This window comes from Mustelus asterias, chromosome X, assembly GCF_964213995.1.
Source record: "Mustelus asterias chromosome X, sMusAst1.hap1.1, whole genome shotgun sequence".
Taxonomy (NCBI): Eukaryota; Metazoa; Chordata; class Chondrichthyes; order Carcharhiniformes; family Triakidae; genus Mustelus; species Mustelus asterias.
Genome location: NC_135834.1, coordinates 16,388,904 through 16,411,360, shown reverse-complemented (window position 1 = coordinate 16,411,360; position 22,457 = coordinate 16,388,904). Strand labels below are relative to the sequence as shown.

Here is a 22,457-nt window from a genome sequence, read left to right as displayed (position 1 = left end):
ATCCTCTCCACAGTGTGAACTCGCTGGTGTGTCAGCAGGTGTGATGAGTTAGTGAAACAGGTTCCACATTTGGGACAGGCGAATATCCTCTCCACAGTGTGAACGTGCTGGTGTGTCAGCAGGTGTGATGAGTTAGTGAAACAGGTTCCACATTTGGGACAGGCGAATATCCTCTCCACAGTGTGAACGTGCTGGTGTGTCAGCAGGCTGGATGAGTTAGTGAAACAGGTTCCACATTTGGGACAGGCGAATATCCTCTCCACAGTGTGAACGTGCTGGTGTGTCAGCAGGCTGGATGATGGACTGAATCCCTTTCTACTCTTGGAAGAGGTGGGTTTTTGTCCCTCTTCGGTGTGAATTCGCTGGTGTGCAGTGAGGTGAGATGAATGCCTGAACCCAGTCCCACAGTGAGGGCATCTGAATGGTCTTGTCAGTGTGAACACATTGATGATGTATCAGTTCCTGGGAACTTTTAAAGCACTTTCCACAGTCTGAGCATTAAAAGGTCTCTCTTATCAGTGTGAACTCGCTGATGTGTCAAAAAGTTTGATAAATGAGTGAATCCCTTCCCACACTCGGTGGCACAGTGGTTAGCACTGCTGCCTCACAGTGCCAGGGACATGGGTTTGATTCCTAGCTTGGGTCACTGTCTGTGTGGAGTTTGCATGTTCTCCCCATGTCTGTGCGGGTTTCCTCCGGATGCTCTGGTTTCCTCCCACAGTCCAAAAGACGTGCTGGTTATGTGCATTGACCCGAACAGGTGCTGGAGTGTGGCGACTAGGGGAATTTCACAGTAACTTCATTGCAGTGTTAATGTAAGCCTTAAAATAAACTTTAACTTTAACACACTGGTCTCTCTCCAGTGTGAGGATATTGATAAATTTCCAGCTTTGATGGGTAACTAAATCTCTTCCCACAGTCCCCATATTTCAATGGCGTCTCTCCATTGCGAACAGTGCTCTGTTCTTCCATGTTCAAAATCCGATGGGTGACTGTCGATCCTGATGTGATGTTTGGTTTCGGTTTCCTGACTGTGAATCCTCACCTTCTAACACCCTGTGAAATTGGTTTAAAACAGAAAAAGGGGAGCAGGACAGAACCCACAAAATACAAAGGCAGGTTGTGAAATTGAGCTGAATGAATCTGGTAACTTGTGCGGTTGGCACTTGGAAAAAGTGACCATGAAAGCTGCTGGGCTGCTGTAAAAACACAATTGGTTCACTGATGTCCTTCAGGGAACAGAATCTGTCACCCGATCTGGACATACACAAGGCTATGACAGCTGCGGGAGAAGCGAGAGAGTGCTGGGCGAGTGGTAGTTGTCGGAGAGGGATTTTGTAAATCTTCAACTCTGTCAGAATTTTGATAGAATCACTAAAACCCTCAATATCCAACCCCAAGAAAGACCAGGGTAGCCGGTATATGTGATAACATCAGATCCAAGTTCCCCTCCAAGTCACACACCACTGTCTAATACTAACAAGACCCTCTCTCCACTCACATTGTCTGTACCTCTAAAGACTTGATTACCTGTACTTGCATTCCAACCATTATCTTGTAAATTGAGTCTGTGTCTACGTATGCCCTGTTTGTGAACACAACTCTTCACTCACCTGAAGAAGGAGCGACACTCTGAAAGCTTGTGCTACCAAATAAACCTGTTGGACTTTAACCTGGTTTTGTCAGACTTCTTACTGTAATACTAACAAACAGAAATAAAATCATTTTAAATATTGAGAGGTCTGAAGTAATTTCAATCCACACTCCAAACTCCAGTCCCTTGTCACCGAGTCCACCCCGTCCCAGACAACTATGTTTGTTTGAACCAGACTGTTCACAATCAAACTGAGCTGAGTTTCCGACCACGTCTCTGTGCCAATGTTAAGACTGTTTATTTCCACCTCAGTAACATCCCTGTCTCCGTCATGTTTCCGAAACTCTAATCCATCCTTTTATAACATCCAGGCTTGAATATACAAAGACATTGCAACTGACCTCCTACATTCAATCCTGCAGATAATTTAGATTTTTGTTTATTTGTTCAGGGGATGTTGGTATCATTGTCAAGACCAACATTTGTTGCCAATCCATTGAAAACAGTAAAGAATCAATCACATTGCTGAGAGTCTGGAGTCACATGTAGGTGAGTGACTGAGGGATTATATAACAGTTGATGAGTTTTGTGATTACCATTACTGAATCTAGCTTTCACTTCCAGATTTTTAAGATTTAATTTATTCATTAAAGTTAAGTTCCACCAGCAGCCATGATGGGATTTTAACCCAGGTTCCCAAAGCATTAGCCGGGGCCTCTGAATCAGTCCAGTGACACAACTACAAGATCACCATCTCACCATTTTTTTGCTGTCTATATCCTCTGCACCTAGTCCCATTCGCTCACCCATCACTCTGTCCTCACTGACCTACACAGGCTCCCAATTAAACAGTAACCAATTTAAAATGATCATCCTTTCTTTTCAAATCCCTCCATGACATTGCTCTTCCCTATTTCCAGTCACAGAGGTTTGAATTTTTTTCCACAGACACACTTACATTCAGGTTCTGATGAATCGAGTGTCTCTGTCAGGTTTTGATCTGATGTTTGGTTTGAGATTCCCACCTTCAAAACTTGTTCTAATATCCTGCAAATAAAAAGTGATCACTGTCAGTCCAGAATAGAAATTGAAGAGAGACAAACATGTCCCTTGGTTTGAGTAAATGCTCCCCTTGTAATCTCCTGTAAAAGGAGTTTCCAAAAGCTATCAGTGAGAGTCTGAGCGGGTCTTATTCAGGGTTTGAGTCCTGCATGGGGTGTTCATTCTGAATGCTGGGTAAGTCCCCTGCCATTGAAAGGGAAGATTTCATAGAATCATACAATCTACGGCACGGAGACAGGCTCTTTGGCACAAACTGCTGCATGCCGACCAAAATGCCCATCTAAGCTAAACCTATTTGCCTGCATTTGGCCCATGCCCCTCTAAACCTTTTCTATCCATGCATCTGTCCAAATTCCTTTTAAATGTTGTCAATGTCCCTGCTTCAAACAATTCCTCCGGCAGCTCATTCCACATACCTACCCCCCTCTGTGTAAAAAAAGCTATGCCCTCGAGTTCTCGATTCCCCAACCCTGGGAAAAAGACTGAGTGCATTTATCCTATCCATGCCTCTCTTGTGATCTTATACGTCTTTTAGATCACCCCTCAGTCTCACACGCTCCAAAGAAAAAAGTCCTAGCCTGTCCAACCTCTCCCTATAATTCAGTCCCTTGAGTCATGGCAACATCCTTGTAAATCTTTTCTGCACTCTTTCCAGTTTAATAACATCTTTCCTATAGCAAGATGAACAAAACTGGACACAATACTCCAGGTGCGGACTTACCAATGTCCTCTACAACTGTAACATAACTTCCCAAATTCTATACTCAATGCCCTGACTAATGAAAGCCAGCAGTGGAAAATTAATGAAAATTATGTTGCATGATCCAACTAAGCTTGGAGCCCCTGGGACAAAATATATTACTAAATCAGTCAATGCAATAAAAAATGTGCTAGAACCCAGCACTGTTCTGTCCCGATTGTAATTAACAGCAAACCAAACCCACCCACAATTAGATCTGAACTCACTGGAGTCTGAGAAGAACAAATGATTTTTGATTCATCAAGATTGTATTTTTGCGGTAAGAATGAACAAGCCTTTTTAGTAGTGCTTTTCAATTTCTCACCAATCTTCAGTTGATGAACTTCAGGATACAACAGATGCACATTATCCTGAATAGAAGCAAAATATACTTAAAATAGACAGTAGATCTGGCAGTTTTTGTGGGAGATATATGTGGCCAACATTTCAGGCCTGTGACCTTTCATCAAAACTGCACTTTATCAGTGCATACTACATCTTAACTCTTTCTCAGTCTACAAATGCAGCAGATATTCTGTGTATTGGAAGCCTTTTGTGTGTTTACCTCCTTTTAATTATTTGTGACTAACTTAGGGGTGATTTCCATCTCTCCACAAGTGGAAGCATTGTCCACTTGTCTACCCTGTCAATATCTTTCTTAAATTTAAAGACATTGATCAGGTCATCCCTCCCTTTTTCTGAGACAAAACATGCTTGGCATGTTTAATCTTTCTCGACGGGAATTAACCTTCAAGTTCTGGCATCATTTCAGTACATTTTAGAAACCCTATAGTGCAGAAGGAGGCCATTCGGCCCATCGAGTCTGCACCGACCACAATCCCACCCAGGCCCTATCCCCACATATTTACCCGCTAATCCCTCTAACCTATGCATCTCAGGACTCTAAGGGGCAATTTTTAACCTGGCCAATCAACCTAACCCGCACATCTTTGGACTATGGAAGGAAACCGGAACACCCGGAGGAAACCCACACAGACACGAGGAGAATGTGCAAACTCCACACAGACAGTGACCCAAGCCGGGAATCGAACCCAGGTCCCTGGAGCTGTGAAGCAGCAGTGCTAACCACTGTGCTACCGTGCCGATGCAGCATCCGTTGTTTCACGTAGGCCTTTCTCACATTCAGTGCCCCAAATACAAACCCAGGTGACACAGCAATTTCCATGTACTTCTTACAATTTAGTTTTCTGTGTTCGCAGCTGACAGTGTGATCTCCTCTCCACTGAGGACACTAAATCCAGATCGAGTGTCTCTTTCAATGAACATCATAATTCAGTTTGGAAACATGATCCTGAACATTCAGTTGTTTGCTGTTTTATTTCTCTGTCTCTCTCTCTCAGTCTGACCTCTCTGTCCTTGCCCTCGTAAACTTTTCCTTTGGAACTCAATGAAAGCTCAGGGGTCAGAACCTCATCTGCTGATCAGGCAGGTGAAAAAATTGTCAACTCAACATATATGTTGATACTTGCAATTCATAACCAGTACTTCATTTTGGGGGGGATATTAGTTCTAGCAATGCTTTTGCTGTTACCATTTATGCTTCCTCTCGATCTGCCTTGTTTCCTCTCTGTCCTGCTTGTGTATTTGTCTCATCAGTAACTTTTACCTTGCAACCCTCACCTGCTTTGTCATTGAATCACTCCAGCTTTCATTCCTATAACAATGTTCAACCTGCTCATGTCCTCTCTTTTCCACAATTTCATACTTGTGTTTAACCTGTTCTCAATCTATGTTCCTTTAGTTTGAATATAAAGGATCACTGATCTAAAACATTAATTCTTCCCTTTTTCCCTCCACCTGCTGAGTGTTTCCAACATTTTCTGTTTAAAATGTGGAATTTGTGGCATCTGCAGTTTTTTGTCACTGTGAATCACTTTTCTCTCATAACAATACCTAGTTCAAGAAATTAAAGCAACTTTTAAAGAATGAGGCAACAATTGCTGTCACCCTATTCCACAACAAACCAGATAAAATGTCAATTGCTTACTTTTATTAAATATTTATATTCATGGGATGTGAAGGTCACTATCAAAGTCAGCATTTATTATCCAAATGTAGTTGTTGATGAACTGAGTGACTTGCTCAGCCATTGTAGAAGTCAGTCAAGAGTCAGTCACAGGACTGAGAGTCTGGAGACGCATGTACTTTAGAAATTGCCAGAACACGAGTTTTAGAAATCCACAGGACATCTCAAGCAATGTCTGCACAAAGGATGAAGAGAGCGATAATCGTCTGGTGACATTTCTTCCATTGGTTAGCACTTCTGCCTCACAGGAAAAAGGACCCAGGTTCAATTCTGGCCTCAGGTAACTGTCTATCTGGAGTTTGCTTGTCTCCCCCCTGTCTGTGTGGGTTTTCTCAGGGTGCTCCGGTTTCCTCCCACAGTCCAAAGATGTGCAGGTTAAGTGGATTGGTTGTGCTATTTTTCCCCTTAGTGTTGCAAGAGACATAGGATTAGCATGGAAAATGTGTGGGGTTACGGGATAGGGTGGACAAAAGGGCCTGAGTAGGATGCTTTGTCAGAGTCGATGCAGATTTGATGGGCCAAATGGCCTCTTCTGCACTGTCGACGTTTGATAATTCTATTCTATAATCACCAGTTTGAATTTCACTTCTAACATTAACAGTCCTTGCAGGGGTCATAAACACCATACACAATACTTTTCACTGTATACAAATACATGTGACAATAATAAATCAAATCAAATATGAGGAGACCAGTCCATCATCTCCATTTTGACAGAAAAAAAATAAAAACCAGTCTAACGCCGTATTCTAACTCTTGCACGGTTTCTCTGTAAGATGCAAAACTTAAAATGTTGTATCCTTTTAATTCAATGGAGGTTTTCTGCCAAGCTCTCAGGCAGGGGTTCCAGACCCATTCACTCTGTGCATGAAACAAATAATTCCAGAACCCTCCTCTAATTCTTTCATAAATCCCAGGAACTTCAATGATTTACTCATTAACACACTCAGCTCCAAGTCAGAACAAAGTGAATTTCAATCCTATTGCTGAAGATCAGCATCACAATACTCAGCAAAGAAGCTGCTGAAGCAGGTACAGTCAGGGAGTGGAATTTGCAGTGGGGACTGAAGACAATGACAATGACGAATCAGTTCCTTCCCAAAATTTTAATGCAGCAAATTTCTGCTCACCCAGTTCTGGATGTCAGACGAATCAGTTCCTTTCCACGTCTGACTTTGAGGTGATGGTTTTCACATTCACCTGCTTCGCTGGTCCTTCTAGGTGATGGAGGATGAGGATTTTGGAGCTTCTCTCATAGGTTTGGTTGTGTTTTGTATGAAGTGCAACTGAGCACTATGTCAGCAGACTGTTATCACAGAATCTCGATGGAGTGCAGAAGCAGCCCATTCAGCCCATCAAGCCTGCACTGACCCAGAACCTATCCGTGTAATCCCACGATGGCTATCTCCTTCGTCTCGTTAACATTGAGGGAGAGATTACTGCAGTCGCACCAATTCACCAGATTCTCTATCTCTTTCCTGATCTGTGTCTCATCATTGTTTGAGATCTGACCTACAACAGAGGAGAGAATGTTGTGAATTTCTATCCTGGACTCACACTGATGGCTTTCAGAAACTCCTTTTACAGGGAATTAGAAGGGGAGCATTTACACATACAAAACTCAAACCAAATCGAATCTTTGTATCTTCTCAGTTTATAACCTGGACTGACACTGACGGATTTTTTTATTAGCAGGATATTTAATGAGGACTGGAAACTCAATCTAAACATCACATCAATATCTAACAAGAGTCACTCGATCCATCAGGACCTGAATACCATTAGATTTTGAACATGGAAGGAAACAGCACTGTTCACATTGTGGAGAAACCGTGGAAATGTGTAGACTGTGGGAAGGAATTCAATTATCCCTCTGGCCTGAAAACTCATCGACGCACTCACACTGGGGAGAGGCCGATCATCTGCCCCAAGTGTGGGAAGGGATTCACTCAGTCATCTGCTCTGCAGAAACACCTGCGAGTTCACTCTGGGGAGAGACCGTTCACCTGCTCTGATTGTGGGAAGGGATTCACTCAGTCATCCCATCTGCAGACACACAAGAGAATTCACACTGGGGAGAGACCATTCACCTGCTCAGAGTGCGGGATGGGGTTTATTAATTTGACAAACCTGCAGGCACACAAGTCGTTTATCTGCTCCGAGTGTGGGAAAAAATTCACTCAAGTCATTTGACCTGTTGACACACCAGCAATTTCACACTGGGGAGAAACCGTTCATCTGCAGTGAGTGTGGGAATAGATTCGCTCGGCCACCCGACCTACTGAGACACCAACAAGACCAAGACTTTGTTTATATGTACCGACTGCGGGAAGCCCTATGGAAGGTCCCAGAACTTGAAGTCCCATCAACGTATTCACACTGAATGAGACTATTTGGATGCCCTCACTGTGAGGCACGGTTCAGGCGATCAAATGACCTCCTGGTACACAAGCGCAGTCGCACTGGAGAGAAGCCGTTCACCTGCTCTGTTTGTGGAAAGGGCTTCACTCAGTCATCCAACCGACTGAGACACCAGCAAGTTCACAAGTAACTACAGTGATTGGATTTTGCTGTTAATCACGATCAAGAATACACCACAGGAACTGCAGCGGTTCAAGAAGGCAGGTCTGCACCACCTCCCCAAGGGCAATTAGGGATGGACAATGAATGCGATGCCCACATCCCATGAATGAATTAAACAGAAGACTGACCATGTACATTGGAGTCATTCTATTTGTTTCAGGAGGATGCAGGCACTTTCCTGTCCAATTAAACAATTGTATAAGATGATATTTGTAGATCAGAGAAAAAAGTACAGATAATTACAATTAGTTTGAATCCCGTATTCCCCTGTTCAGGCATTTTGTCTTGAATGATAACAGATGGGATGAAGCCAAATCTTCCGTTTAAATTGTCCCCATGCTGTCAGTGGGAAGGGTTAACATCTCTGCTTGTTTGTAAAGGGTGAAGCAAACATTCTCAAATGCACATGACTGTGTCAACTTTATTTTCAGATCAAAGGTGAACGAAGCGCCATTCTCATCTTTTGTTTTAACTATTATTTTGGCATTTTTCTCAGCTTTGCCCAAATGTTTTTTGATTTCTTCTGGTGTCTTTCAGAATCATTACACTTAAACTCAAGGAAAATGAGACTCGAAAAGTTAACTTCCATTGGTAAACAGAAGCTTCAACCTCCTGAGCCTCGAAAGAGTTAAAGAGAGTGGAGCTTCCCACAGCTTGCTGATGGTAGCACGAAACACCCTCTTGTTCCTGTCATTCACAGCATGTAGATTTTAGTTGCCAAAGGTAGTTTGGATTTCTTAACAAAGGCTGATCAGTGCTTTTTTGTACAAAATATCTCCTTTCTACACACTGCATTGGCTAATTTCAGGTTATTCAGTGTTCTAGATCAGGGGTCTCCAAACTTTTCAGTACGAGGGCCACATCGTATATTTTACACATTTTCGGGGGCCAAAGAAAAAAAATTAGTTTTATAAATGAATGAATAAAATTTAAATGAATGAATAAGTTTTATTTGGATCATCTTTGTAATCAGCATGATATAGAACATAGAACATAGAAAGCCACAGCACAAACAGGCCCTTCGGCCCACAAGTTGCGCCGATCACATCCCCACCTCTAGGCCTATCTATAGCCCTCAATCCCATTAAATCCCATGTACTCATCCAGAAGTCTCTTAAAAGACCCCAACGAGTTTGCCTCCACCACCACCGACGTCAGCCGATTCCACTCACCCACCACCCTCTGAGTGAAAAACTTACCCCTGACATCTCCTCTGTACCTACCCCCCAGCACCTTAAACCTGTGTCCTCTCGTAGCAACCATTTCAGCCCTTGGAAATAGCCTCTGGGAGTCTACCCTATCCAGACCTCTCAACATCTTGTAAACCTCTATCAGGTCACCTCTCATCCTTCGTCTCTCCAGGGAGAAGAGACCAAGCTCCCTCAACCTATCCTCATAAGGCATGCCCCCCAATCCAGGCAACATCCTTGTAAATCTCCTCTGCACCCTTTCAATGGATTCAACATCTTTCCTGTAATGAGGTGACCAGAACTGCGCGCAGTACTCCAAGTGGGGTCTAACCAGGGTCCTATAAAGCTGCAGCATTATCTCCCGACTCCTAAACTCAATCCCTCGATTAATGAAGGCCAGTACGCCGTACGCCTTCTTGACCGCATCCTCCACTTGCGAGGCCGATTTAAGAGTCCTATGGACCCGGACCCCAAGGTCCTTCTGATCCTCTACACTGCTAAGAATGGTACCCTTCATATTATACTGCTGCTTCATCCCATTGGATCTGCCAAAATGGATCACCACACACTTATCCGGGTTGAAGTCCATCTGCCACTTCTCCGCCCAGTCTTGCATTCTATCTTTGTCTCGCTGCAACTTCTGACATCCCTCCAAACTATCCACAACACCACCTACCTTGGTGTCGTCAGCAAACTTACCAACCCATCCCTCCACTTCCTCATCCAGGTCATTTATGAAAATGACAAACAGCAAGGGTCCCAGAACAGATCCCTGGGGCACTCCACTGGTCACTGACCTCCATGCAGAGAAAGACCCCTCCACAGCCACTCTCTGCCTTCTGCAGGCAAGCCAGTTCTGGATCCACAAGGCAACAGCCCCTTGGATCCCATGCCCTCTCACTTTCTCAAGAAGTCTTGCATGGGGGACCTTATCGAACGCCTTGCTGAAGTCCATATAGACCACATCCACCGCTCTTCCTTCGTCAATGTGTTTGGTCACATTTTCAAAGAACTCAACCAGGCTCGTAAGGCACGACCTGCCCTTGACAAAGCCATGCTGACTACTTTTGATCATACTAAACTTCTCTAGATGATCATAAATCCTGTCTCTCAGGATCCTCTCCATCAACTTACCAACCACTGAGGTTAGACTCACCGGTCGGTAATTTCCCGGGCTGTCCCTGTTCCCTTTCTTGAATATAGGGACCACATCTGCAATCCTCCAATCCTCCGGAACCTCTCCCGTCTCCATCGACGATGCAAAGATCATCGCCAAAGGCTCCGCAATCTCCTCCCTCGCCTCCCACAGTAACCTGGGGTACATCCCATCCGGTCCCGGCGACTTACCAACCTTGATGCCATTCAATAGTTCCAACACATCCTCTTTCTTTATGTCCACATGCTCGATCCTTTCTGTCCACCGCAAACCAGCAGTACAACCACCCAGATCCCTTTCCACCGTGAATACCGAGGTCAAGTATTCATTAAGCAGCTCCGCCATTTCTAACGGTTCCGCACAAACTTTTCCCCCTTCACCTTTTAAGGGTCCTATGCCTTCACATCTCATCCTTTTACTCTTGACATATTTGTAGAAAGCCTTGGGATTCTCCTTAATCTTACCCGCCAAGGCCTTCTCATGACCCCTTCTCGCTCTCCTAATTTCCTTCTTAAGCTCCTTCCTACATCGCGTATACTCCTCTAAATCCTTAACACCTCCTAGCTCTCTGAACCTTCTGTACGCCTCTTTTCTTATTTACCAGGTTCATCACAACCTTCGTGCACCACGGTTCCCGTACCCTACCAACACCCCCCTGTCTCATCGGAACGTTGTCATGCAGAGCTCCAGACAAACATTCCTTGAAAATCCTCCACTTTCCTTCGGTACTTTTCCCCAAGAATGCCTCCTTCCAATTTACCCGTCTAATTTCCTCCCTGATGACACTGTATTTCCCTTTACTCCAGAGAAACACTTTCCTAGCCTGCCTGATCCTATCTCTTTCCAATGCTATCGTGAAGGAGATAGAATTATGATCGCTATCCCCAAGATGCTCACCCACTGAGAGATCCTCCACCTGTCCAGGTTCATTAGCCAGCACCAGATCAAGTACAGCCTCTCCTCTAGTAGGCTTATCCACATACTGTGTCAGGAAACTCTCCTGGACACACCTAACAAACTCCTCTCCATCCAAACCCCTAGCCCTAGGGATATTCCAATCTATGTTTGGGAAATTAAAATCTCCCATCACGACAACTCTGTTATTCCTACATCTCTCCAGGATCTGTTTCCCCATCTGCTCCTCAACATCTCTGTTACTATTGGGCGGCCTATAGAAAACACCCAGCAACGTTACCGACCCCTTCCTGTTCCTCACCTCCACCCACAGAGACTCCGTAGTCAATCCCTCCACGGCGTCCACCTTCTCTACAGCCGTGACACTATCCCTGATCAACAGTGCCACTCCCCCCCCCTCTCTTGCCTCCCTCCCTGTCCTTCCTGAAACATCTAAAACCCGGCACCTGAAGCACCCAGTCCTGTCCCTGAGACATCCAAGTCTCCGTAATGGCCACCACATCACAATTCGAAGCAGCAATCCACGCTCTAAGCTCATCCACTTTATTCACTACACTCCTGGCATTAAAATAGACACATCTCAGACCTTCAGCCTGAGCACTTCCCTTCTCCATCACTCGTCTAACCTCCCTCTTACCCTGTTTACATTCCTTATCTATTTGCGAGCTAACCTCCTCGCTCTCAGTCCCCTCATTTCGATTCCCTCCCCCCAACCTTTCTAGTTTAAAGTCTCTCCAGTAGCCTTAGCCAACCTTCCCGCCAGGATATTGGTCCCCCTGGGATTCAAGTGCCACCCGTCTTTTTTAAACAGGTCACACCTGCCCCTAAAGAGGTCCCAATGATCCAAGTACCCAAATCCTTGTCCCTTGCTCCAGTCCCTCAGCCACGCATTCATTCTCCACCGATTCCTGTTCTCACTCTCCCGCGGCACAGGCAGCAATCCCGAGATTACTACCTTTGCATTCCTCTTTCTCAGCTGTCTACCTAACTCCCTATATTCTCTTTTCATGACCCCTTCCCTCTTCCTACCTATGTCAGCAGTACCTATATGCATCACGACCTTCGGCTCCTCTCCCTCCCCCTTCAGGATTTCTGGGACTCGACCAGAGACATCCCGGACCCCTGCACCAGGGAACATAGAACATAGAACATAGAACATAGAACATAGAACATTACAGCGCAGAACAGGCCCTTCGGCCCACGATGTTGCACCGACCAGTTAAAAAAAAAAAAACTGTGACCCTCCAACCTAAACCAATTTCTTTTCGTCCATGAACCTATCTACGGATCTCTTAAACGCCCCCAAACTAGGCGCATTTACTACTGATGCTGGCAGGGCATTCCAATCCCTCACCACCCTCTGGGTAAAGAACCTACCCCTGACATCGGTTCTATAACTACCCCCCCTCAATTTAAAGCCATGCCCCCTCGTGCTGGATTTCTCCATCAGAGGAAAAAGGCTATCACTATCCACCCTATCTAAACCTCTAATCATCTTATATGTTTCAATAAGATCCCCTCTTAGCCGCCGCCTTTCCAGCGAAAACAATCCCAAATCCCTCAGCCTCTCCTCATAGGATCTCCCCTCCATACCAGGCAACATCCTGGTAAACCTCCTCTGCACCCTCTCCAAAGCCTCCACATCCTTCCTGTAATGTGGGGACCAGAACTGCACACAGTACTCCAAGTGCGGCCGCACCAGAGTTGTGTACAGTTGCAACATAACGCTACGACTCCTAAATTCAATCCCCCTACCAATAAACGCCAAGACACCATATGCCTTCTTAACAACCTTATCTACTTGATTCCCAACTTTCAGGGATCTATGCACACATACACCTAGATCCCTCTGCTCCTCCACACTATTCAAAGTCCTCCCGTTAGCCCTATACTCAACACATCTGTTATTCCTACCAAAGTGAATGGGAGGCAAACCACCATCCGAGAGTCCCGTCTGTGTCCGCAAAAACGCCTATCTGACCCCCTCACCGTAGAGTCCCCAATTAGCACTACCCTCCTTTCCTTACCCTTTTGCACTACTGGGCCAGGCTCAGCTCCAGAGACACTGCCACCGCTGCTTCCCCCAGGTGGGCTGTCCACCCCATTAGTACTCAGACAGGAGTACTTATTATTAAGGGGCACATCCACCGGGGTGCTCACCATCAACTGAGCTTTCTCCTTCCTCACTGTTACCCAGTTACCCTCCTCCCGTGGTCCCGGTGTGACCACCTGCCGATAGCTCCTGTCAATGACCTCCTCACTATCCCTAACCCGGCGAAGGTCGATATGATTCAGAACAAAAGAGAAATGTGACAATTACAAAGAAACAATGCCGTGCTTACACTGAAAAATGATATCTAACGAGTAAAAATGTCAAACATTAGCAAACGCTCTGACAAAATAATCAATTACTTAACTGCAGATGAGAAAAGCAGGCTATTCATTTTTTAATTAATTTTATTGACTGAAATTTTACAAATGTTTACTTGAAATGAGAATTTGCCCAATTTTGTGGCACACAATAAGAAAAATAAACACGCCCCAAGAAAGAACTTCAGTAAAACAAAGCAAAGAAATTCAAAATAAACTTGAACCATTAATAAAGGTCGAACAAAAATAAATGCAGTCTGCACCTTTCTACACAATTCTGGCAATTGGAGTTTTCAATCATAACCAACAAATCATGAAGTTTTGCACAAGATTAATGGGAATGATGGAACTGCTTTTTTAATTTCAAAATATTGCTGAACTGAGTTTTCAAGCTTGAGGAGCCAATTATTAGAATGGACTTCAAATGCTCATCAGATAAATTTGCTCGATATTTGGACCTGACATACTTCATTTTTGAAAATGTCTGTTCACACAGTTACATTGTACCAAAAGCTGATACAAATCCACAAGCAAATCGCTTCAAATTTGGAAACTGCTCAGGCTGCAAAGATTTATAAAATTGGATCAGATTTCTTTCTTTATACTTGTCTTTCAGCATGTCATCTGATTGGAGATTAATAATTTCCATTTGAAACTGACTTGGGAGTGTTTCAACATTGCAGCCAATTGGATTTTGAAACAGCTTTATTTCATCTGTGTTTCCATCAAGATCAGAAAATCGTTCCTGAAATTGTTTTTGCAAGTCCTTAATGATTTCTGTTGCAAATGAAGAAGGAAATTCTGATTCACTTTCTTCATGAAATTTTTCACAACATGGAAAATGAACCAAGTTATGAACTTTCAGCTGTCCTTGAAATAGCATCAGTTTTGCCCTGAATGCCTTGACATGCGCGAATAGATCACAAATCAAATTTGTTTCACCTTGCAACTTCAGATTCAGTTGATTCATATGGCCTGTCATGTCTGCAAAAAATGCCAATTTCCAAAGCCAGTCAGTGTGTGATAAAAGTGGTTCGGGTCGATTCTTCTCTGTGAGAAAGGAATCAATTTCCTCTCTGAGCTGAAAGAACCGTGATAGAACCTTTCCACAACTAAGCCATCGAACTGCTGTATAATAAGGCAAGTCACCAAACTCATAATCAGTTTCTTTCAGAAAATCACGAAACTGGCGATGATTAAGCCCGTGAGATCGAATAAAAATCACTGTTGAAACAACAGATTTCAGAACGCAAGACATATCCCACATATTTTCCGCACAATGCTTGTTGATGGATAATGCAATGCAGAAACATGGGCTTTGAGAATCCACCAACCTCACAAGCTTTTGTGATTTGTCCAACCAAACCTTTCTTCACCCCAGACATGTTCTTTCCTCCATCAATTGTCACGCATTGCAGTTTATTCCACTCCAGGTTATATTCGAACACAGTTTTTTGCAATTCTTTGAAGATTTCTTCTCCAGTTACTGTGCTGTGCATGCTATGCACTGATGCTAATTTTTGTGCCACATTAAATTCACTGTGGACGCCACGGATGAATACTAGGAGTTGTGATGTGTCACACACATCAGTCGATCCATCAAGTGCGAGAGAATGCAACTGAAAATTTCTTGCTTCGTCTGCAATTTGATGAAATACATTACTTCCTATTTCCTCAATTCTACGAGCAATAGTATTTGGCGCAAGACTGATGATTTTGAACAGATTTGCTTTTTCTGGGCATAACTCTTCCACTGCTTCCATTATACACTCTTTGATGAGATCTCCATCGGTGAATGGCTTTCCTCTTTTAGCCAACACATAAGCTAGTTTGTAACTGGCTCTGGTTAAAGCTTCATTTTCAGTTATCTTCTGCGTAAAAAAAGCTTGTTGGGAAAGCAACCTGCGTTGCATTGATTCAAATTCTTCCGAACGCTGTGTTCCTGTGAATTGGGAATAACTTGGTTCATGTTTGGTCTCATAGTGCCGACGTACATTGTACTCCTTCAAAACTGCAACAGTTTCTTTGCATATGACACACAAGCCTTTACCACCTGCTTGTACAAAGAAGTACTTTACACCCCATTCTTCATTAAACAGGCGGCACTCACTGTCCACTTTTCTTTTCTTTTTTCCTTCCATAACTGAATTGGTCTGAATTGCCGCCATCATTGTCATTGTTATCGCTCATTTCGGACAGATGGAGCTTACGGATTGGATAAAGCAGCTGTCACTCAGTCAATACAGAGCGGCAATTGGATAACAGATATCTCAATTGCTAATTCGTTTAATGAACTGTCAGTCACAGGACGGCAGCTCTGATTGGACAATAGGCCGGTAAAGAGGGCGGGGATTCCCATGGGTCCATGTCCGGCCTGTGGCTTCCATCCCCGCGTCCGGATCCTGAGTCAGCGGCGGGGTTCCGGACGCGGGAGTGTTTTCGGCAGTGGGAATCCCGTCCCGCCCCACTGGCTGCGGGCCGGATGTGACCCGCAGGCCGTAGTTTGGAGACCCCTGTTCTAGATGTTGGATTTATGTTGTGCATCAGGTAGTCTTTGCATTTTATTTTAATGAGTGAGCCTCAAACCCATGTCAGAAGCAGTAACCAAATGTTACTGCTGCTGTGTCAAAAATGATTGAACTCAGCGACTTCTAAACTTCATCCATATCATGCTGATTCATAAAGTTTCGTTGAAGTGACTGCAAAGTCTTTCAGTCATTTATGTTTCATTTTCCATTATAAATTAATTTCATGAACTAATTTTGAGTTCCCGTCTAGAAATTTTGAATTAAGGGAAAACAGCGCAGATAGTGTTTTAAAGAATGTCACTGTCGTCCTGAAAATTGGTGGGTGGGGGGTGGAGGGGGGTGGCGTGGAAGCGTCCAGAACCACAGGTCATGGTCTAAGAATAGGAGGTAAGCTTTTTAGGACTGAAAAGCTGAGACTTACCTTACCCACAGTGGTGGGTATGTGCAATTCACTCCCATGGGAAGCAGTTGAGGTCAAAACATCGTATGCTCTCAAGAAGGAGTTAGACAGAGCTCTTGGGGCCAAAAAGGATCAAAGGATAGGGTTGGGTGAGGGAGTGCATGGGATCAGGCTACTGAGTTGGATGATCAGCTATGAAAATAATGAATGGTGGAGCAGGCTCGAATGGCCACCAATTGTTCCCCATCAATGTTATTCTTAGCAGTAGCAATCAGAAGCTTTAACTTGTTGCTAACCTGATTTAGTATATCTCATTAGCTTATTTCCAGTCAGCTTCTGTGGGGCAATTGGTCAGTGTGTTTAGCTGTTAACTGAAAGTTTGGTGGTTTGAGAACATCCGGGGATGGATCTTTCTCATGTTGTCTCCCCACCAGCATTCATTGACACACAGTTCTGGCTTCTCAATTGGGATTTGGGCAATAAATTAATATCTTTGAAATGCAGAGACCTATTTTCTTGCATGTCCCAAACAGCTGACTCCAAAGAGAGAAACACTTCTTGCAAACCCAAGCAGAATCTGCCTGCTTGTCTCTGTACGCCTAGCTCCTTGCATTAGTACACATAACTTTTCTCTTGTCAATCAACCTAATTAAACGCTACTCTGAATCCAGGGGACAACCCATCAAAACAGACTACATTACCTCACATTAAAACAATCTCTCCAATCTCTAGGATCAATTCCTCTTCTGCATTCTCAGCATGTGGGTTGCCTTGAGCAGACAGATTAGTACCATTTAAGCAGAGCGGGCTCATAAATATACTCTTCACAAGAACCATGATATAAATGCATTTCTTAAAGGCACAATATCATTATTCATCCCCCCTTAAAAAATTAACAACATGAAAAGATGGCTTCATTTTTCAATAACCTCTGGTTTTACACCATTAGTATTCTATAACATATAAAATCTACACTTGCAAATATAACAGTAGTATCGTCCAGTTCAATCTTTCTCTTCCAACATTGAACATTCCATCTTCTTTCATTGAAGTCGTGATAAAGCATCTGCAATCGTGTTCTCTTCTTTCTTTTCTTGACACGTTGCTTCCTCTTTTTTTCGAAAGCCTCCTTCAGTTCATGATCCTGCTTAGGTTCCAAGCTTGAGCTTAATTTTGTTGTCATGTAAATTAGTTCTGGGAATGTCCGCAGAGAGCTGGGCATGATTTGAAGGGTAAAACTACATTGGAGGCAAACTGGCACAAACCGCTTCGGATTTGCTTCTTAGTTTCCTTCACTGAGTCAATCTGGTGTTCTTACAAATTCACCTCACTCAATTTTCATTCCATTTGATAAGGCCCACGAGACCTTGCTTTTAAAGATTCACCTACTACTGGTAATAATCTCCCCATGAGCAAAACTACAAACTTTTGATCTCTTATCCACTGCTTTATTTATCACATGCTGTGTCACTTTTAAATGGCTAACTCACCAGCCCCAGTTAATCTCTCCCGAACGTTTGAGCCATAGTCCAAATAATGTAGTCTCAGAACACTGACTCACCAATTATTACACAACTGGTGTGTAGGCGAGAGCTGATGGTCACCTGAATCCAGTCCCAGTGAGAGCACCTGAAAGGTCACTCATCAGTGTGAACACGTTGATGTGACACGAGTTCCCTCGATCTTTTAAAGCACTTCCCACAGCCTGGACATTGAAAAGGTCTCTCATCACTATGTACTTGCTGATGATTCAGCAGGTTGGAGGAGGAAGTGAATTTCTTCCCACATTTGGAGCAGGTGAATGGACCCTCAGTGTGAACTTGCTGGTGCGTCAGCAATTCTGTTGATGTAATGAATGCCTTCTCACACTCGGAGCAGGGGAATGGTCTCTCTCCAGCGTGCATTCGCTGGTGAATCAGAAGGTGAAACGACCGGCTGAATCTCTTCCCACACTCGGAGCAGGTGAAAGGTCTCTCCCCAGTGTGAACTCGCTGGTGTGTCACCAGGTGGGTTGACTGAGTGAATCCCATCTTGCACTCGGAGCAGGTGAATGGTCTCTCTCCAGAGTGAATTCGCTCGTGTGACAACAGGTGGGATGACTGAGTGAATCCCACCTTGCACACAGAGCAGGTGAATGGTCTTTCTCCAGAGTGAAGTCGCTGGTGTCTCACCAGGTGCGATGACTGAGTGAATCCTTTCCCACAGTCAGAGCAGATGAACGGTCGTTCTCCAGTGTGACACCTTCGATGAGTTTCCAACTCAGACGGAGAAATGAATCCCTTCCCACAGTCCCCACACTTCCATGGTTTGTTTCCAGTGTGGATGCGCTTGTGTTTTGACAGGCCTGATGATCGGCTGAATCCTTGTCCACACACAGAACACGTGTACGATTTCTCCCTACTGTGGACGGTGCTTTTTCCTTCCATGTTCAAAATCCGATGATATTCCGGTTACAAAAAATTGGATGACTGTCAGAACCTGATGTGATGTTTGATTTCAGTTTCCTGATTGCAAGTTCTCCCCTTCTAATACCCTGTGAAATTGATTTAAAACAGGAAAAAGAGAGTGAGAGAGAACCCACAAAAACACAAAGACAGAATGTGAAATTGAGGTGAATGAATCTGGTAATTTTACATGTGTATGAAAACACATGTCTGTGTGGAGTTTGCACATTCTCCTCGTGTCTGCGTGGGTTTCCTCCGGGAGCTCCGGCTTCCTCCCACAATCCAAAGATGTGCGGGTTAGGTTGATTGGCTATGCTAAAATTGCCCCTTAGTGTCCTGGGATGCATAGATTAGAGGGATTAGTGGGTAAAATATATGGGGGTAGGGCCTGGGTGGGATTGTGGTCGGTGCAGACTCGATGGGCCGAATGGCCTCTTTCTGTACTGTAGGGTTTCTATGATGATTTCTATGACATCAAAGTCGCACAGCATCCTGACTGGACAGATTCAGTCTTGGATTAAGAGAAATGTCCTCCACTTAAATCGTGAGAAACATATCTTCAGTCTGCGCTACAAACTCCACCTCATGGATACTGACACCATCCCACTCCCTGGCAACTCTCTGAGGCTGAATCACTGTTCACAAACATGGTGAAATATTTATTTTTAAGTTCGGCTTTGCAGGGTCGACAGGCCTGATCTGCCATTGTCATTTCCGGTGCCAAGGTCTATGTGACGGTCAACCCATTTCATACCTTTTATTGATCTTGTAAGAGTTGGACACAACTGAGTGGCTTGATCGGGCCTTTTCAGAGGGGATTTAAGATTCAACCACATTGCTGTAGATGTGTCGGCCTGACCAGGTGAGGACGGCAGATTGTTTCCCTAAACAGCATGAGTGAACCAGATGGGTTTTTATGACAACTAACAATGGTTTCACAGAATACTACAGTACAGAAGGAGGCCATTCGGCCCATCAAGTCTGTACCAAACAGGGCGGCACGGTAGCACAGTGGTTAGCACTGCTGCTTCACAGCTCCAGGGTCCCGGGTTCGATTCCCGGCTCGGGTCACTGTCTGTGTGGAGTTTGCACATTCTCCTCGTGTCTGCGTGAGTTTCCTCCGGGTGCTCCGGTTTCCTCCCACAGTCCAAAGATGTGCGGGTTAGGTTGATTGGCCAGGTTAAAAAAATTGCCCCTTAGAGTCCTGGGATGCGTAGGTTAGAGGGATTAGCGGGTAAAATATGTGGGGGTAGGGCCTGGGTGGGATTGTGGTCGGTGCAGACTCGATGGGCCGAATGGCCTTCCTCTGCACTGTAGGGTTTCTATGATGATTTCTATGATCTATGATCCCACTCAGGCCCTATTCCCGGGTTTTGAGAGTGTGTAAATAAACAAACATTTTGAGATCATTCTATCTCAAATGGGTGGGAAATACACCACTGCTTATCAAGAAACAGTGAAATCAGAAAAATCTTCTTGTTTACAGAGAGATGGTGAGAAGAGGAATAAATGTGGTTTAAATTAACTCCCCTCCTGTGGCTAACATATCCCAGCAACATTGCTCACAATGGCTCTGTCTCAGCTCATGTTTCTGAAACTTCCATTCATTCCCTTATTTCGCCTAGGCTTGACTGGCCAGCCTCGCACATTCAACCCATGATAAACCTGCGTTTAGTCAAATCCTTGTCCTCTGCAGTGAGTCCCATTCGCTCACCCATCACTCCTGTCCTCACTGACCTACACAAGCTCCCGGTTAAACAGCAACTCCATTTAAAATTTGCATTCTTAATTTCAAATCCCTCCATAATATTGCTCTTCCCTATTTCTACTCACACAGATCTATTTTTGATAGACACCCTTACATTCAGGTTCTGATGAATCGAGTGACTCTGTCAGGTTTTGATCTGATGTTTGGTTTGACTTTTTCACCTTCAAATTCTGTTCTTCCAATACCCTGCAAAAAGAAAATCATCATCAGTCCAGGATAGAAACTGAGACGAGACAAACATTTATCTTGGTTTGAGTTTTGTGCAAAAGATCACCATGTTTTGTGGTTTCATTATGACTGGAGCTAAAGCAACAAGGAACTGCGCATGCTCATGGTGGTGCTGGTGTGGGAATAGGGTCATTCTCACCCACGGTGAATGCTGGATGACGGCTCCGCCATTGAAAGCAATATTATAGATTAGAAAACTCTGTCCTGCAAATGGTAACACGAGAGTTGCAACTGGACCAAGATAAATAACTGTTTAATCAATTGACACAGCAACGAAATTGCTCTTGCCGCCTACTGCCAACATTTTCTCTCCTAAATTTAATCAGCTACAGAACAAACTCATATAGTTAGATCTGCGCTCAGTGGAGTCTCAGCAAATGCAGTAAACCAGTGATAGTTATCACCATATCTGCAACATTTGAACTGTGCCTGGCCAATAGCAATGCTGTGATTGTGTTAACAGGTGAGGAACCCTTTGCCCCAGTGTGACTACATTGGATTTGAACAGATGGGATGATAGTGTCATATCGTCACACAGCACAGTAAGAAGTCCTTCCTCCCATCGTACCTGGGCTGATTATTAAGCACCTGTCTAGCCTATAGAGTCAGTCCCCTTACTGCGGCAGCTGGTGAACAATCTGTTTGCTGTGTGAGTTTAACTCTACATTTTAAGTTCAGACACAGATCTCAAACTGTTCTGGGAATGGCATCCAGATTCCCAGCACTTTACTGCTATACCCACTGCTCCATTCCCCTGGCAGTTTCATCACTGACTCTTTCTTCTGTTAATATCACAGATTCAGAAAGCATGGAAGGCCATTTCAGAAACATGTCCATCCATCACCGCGCCCCCACCGCACCCCCCCTCCCCCCACTCCCTCCTCTCTCCCCCCTTTACCACCTCCTCCACTCTTTTCTCCCACCCCTGCCCCCTACTTTTCACTCTCCGCATCCTCCCCAATTTCCACCCTCTGTCCCCCTCACCCCACCCTTTCCCCTCGCGCCTCGATTGCACTTTCCCCCTGACTTCACCCTCTCCCATATTCACACCACTCCCCATCCCTTTTCCATGATTCCCTTTCCCCTCTCCCACCCCCCATCCCCGTCCAACCCCATTCCCCACCCCTCCTCCCCCCATCCTCCAATTCCCCACCCCCTCCCTCCACCATTCCCCTCCTCCCCCCATTCACCATCCTCCCCCACCCCCCTTCTCCTCCACCCCAGCCCCCCTCCTCTTCCCCACCCTCCCTCCTCCACCCACACCGTCCTCCTCCCTCCCCCCCTCCTTCCTCCCCCTCACCCCCTCCCCTCCCACCCTCCTCTACCCCCAACACCTCCCTCCTCCACCCCCCCCCACCCCCACCCCCTTCCTCCCCCACCACCCTCCTCCCCCACCCCTCTCTCCTCCTCCCACCCCTCACCCCCTCCCTCCC

General features: G+C 44.8%; 1 protein-coding gene across 6 annotated transcripts in view; it reads right to left on the bottom strand.

Moving 5' to 3' along the window:
- The window catches only part of LOC144481955 (uncharacterized), a 51,495-nt gene that overhangs the window by 25,976 nt on the left and 3,062 nt on the right, over nt 1-22,457 (bottom strand). For 2 of the 6 annotated variants that reach the window (XM_078201144.1, XM_078201145.1), the window contains exons 2-4: nt 20,891-20,982; nt 2,553-2,641; nt 1,614-1,702 (exon numbers count right to left, since the gene is read on the bottom strand). Coding sequence is in view for 3 of the 6 variants with exons in the window: in XM_078201142.1 (XP_078057268.1) it covers nt 18,222-19,010 (789 nt within the window). In the remaining 3 variants the exon portion in view is untranslated. Of the gene's footprint in view, nt 1-1,613; nt 1,703-2,552; nt 2,642-6,572; nt 6,955-17,291; nt 19,118-20,863; nt 20,983-22,457 lie in introns of those variants that run through there. The other 4 variants (XM_078201142.1, XM_078201141.1, XM_078201146.1 and 1 more) reach the window with 3 other exon arrangements.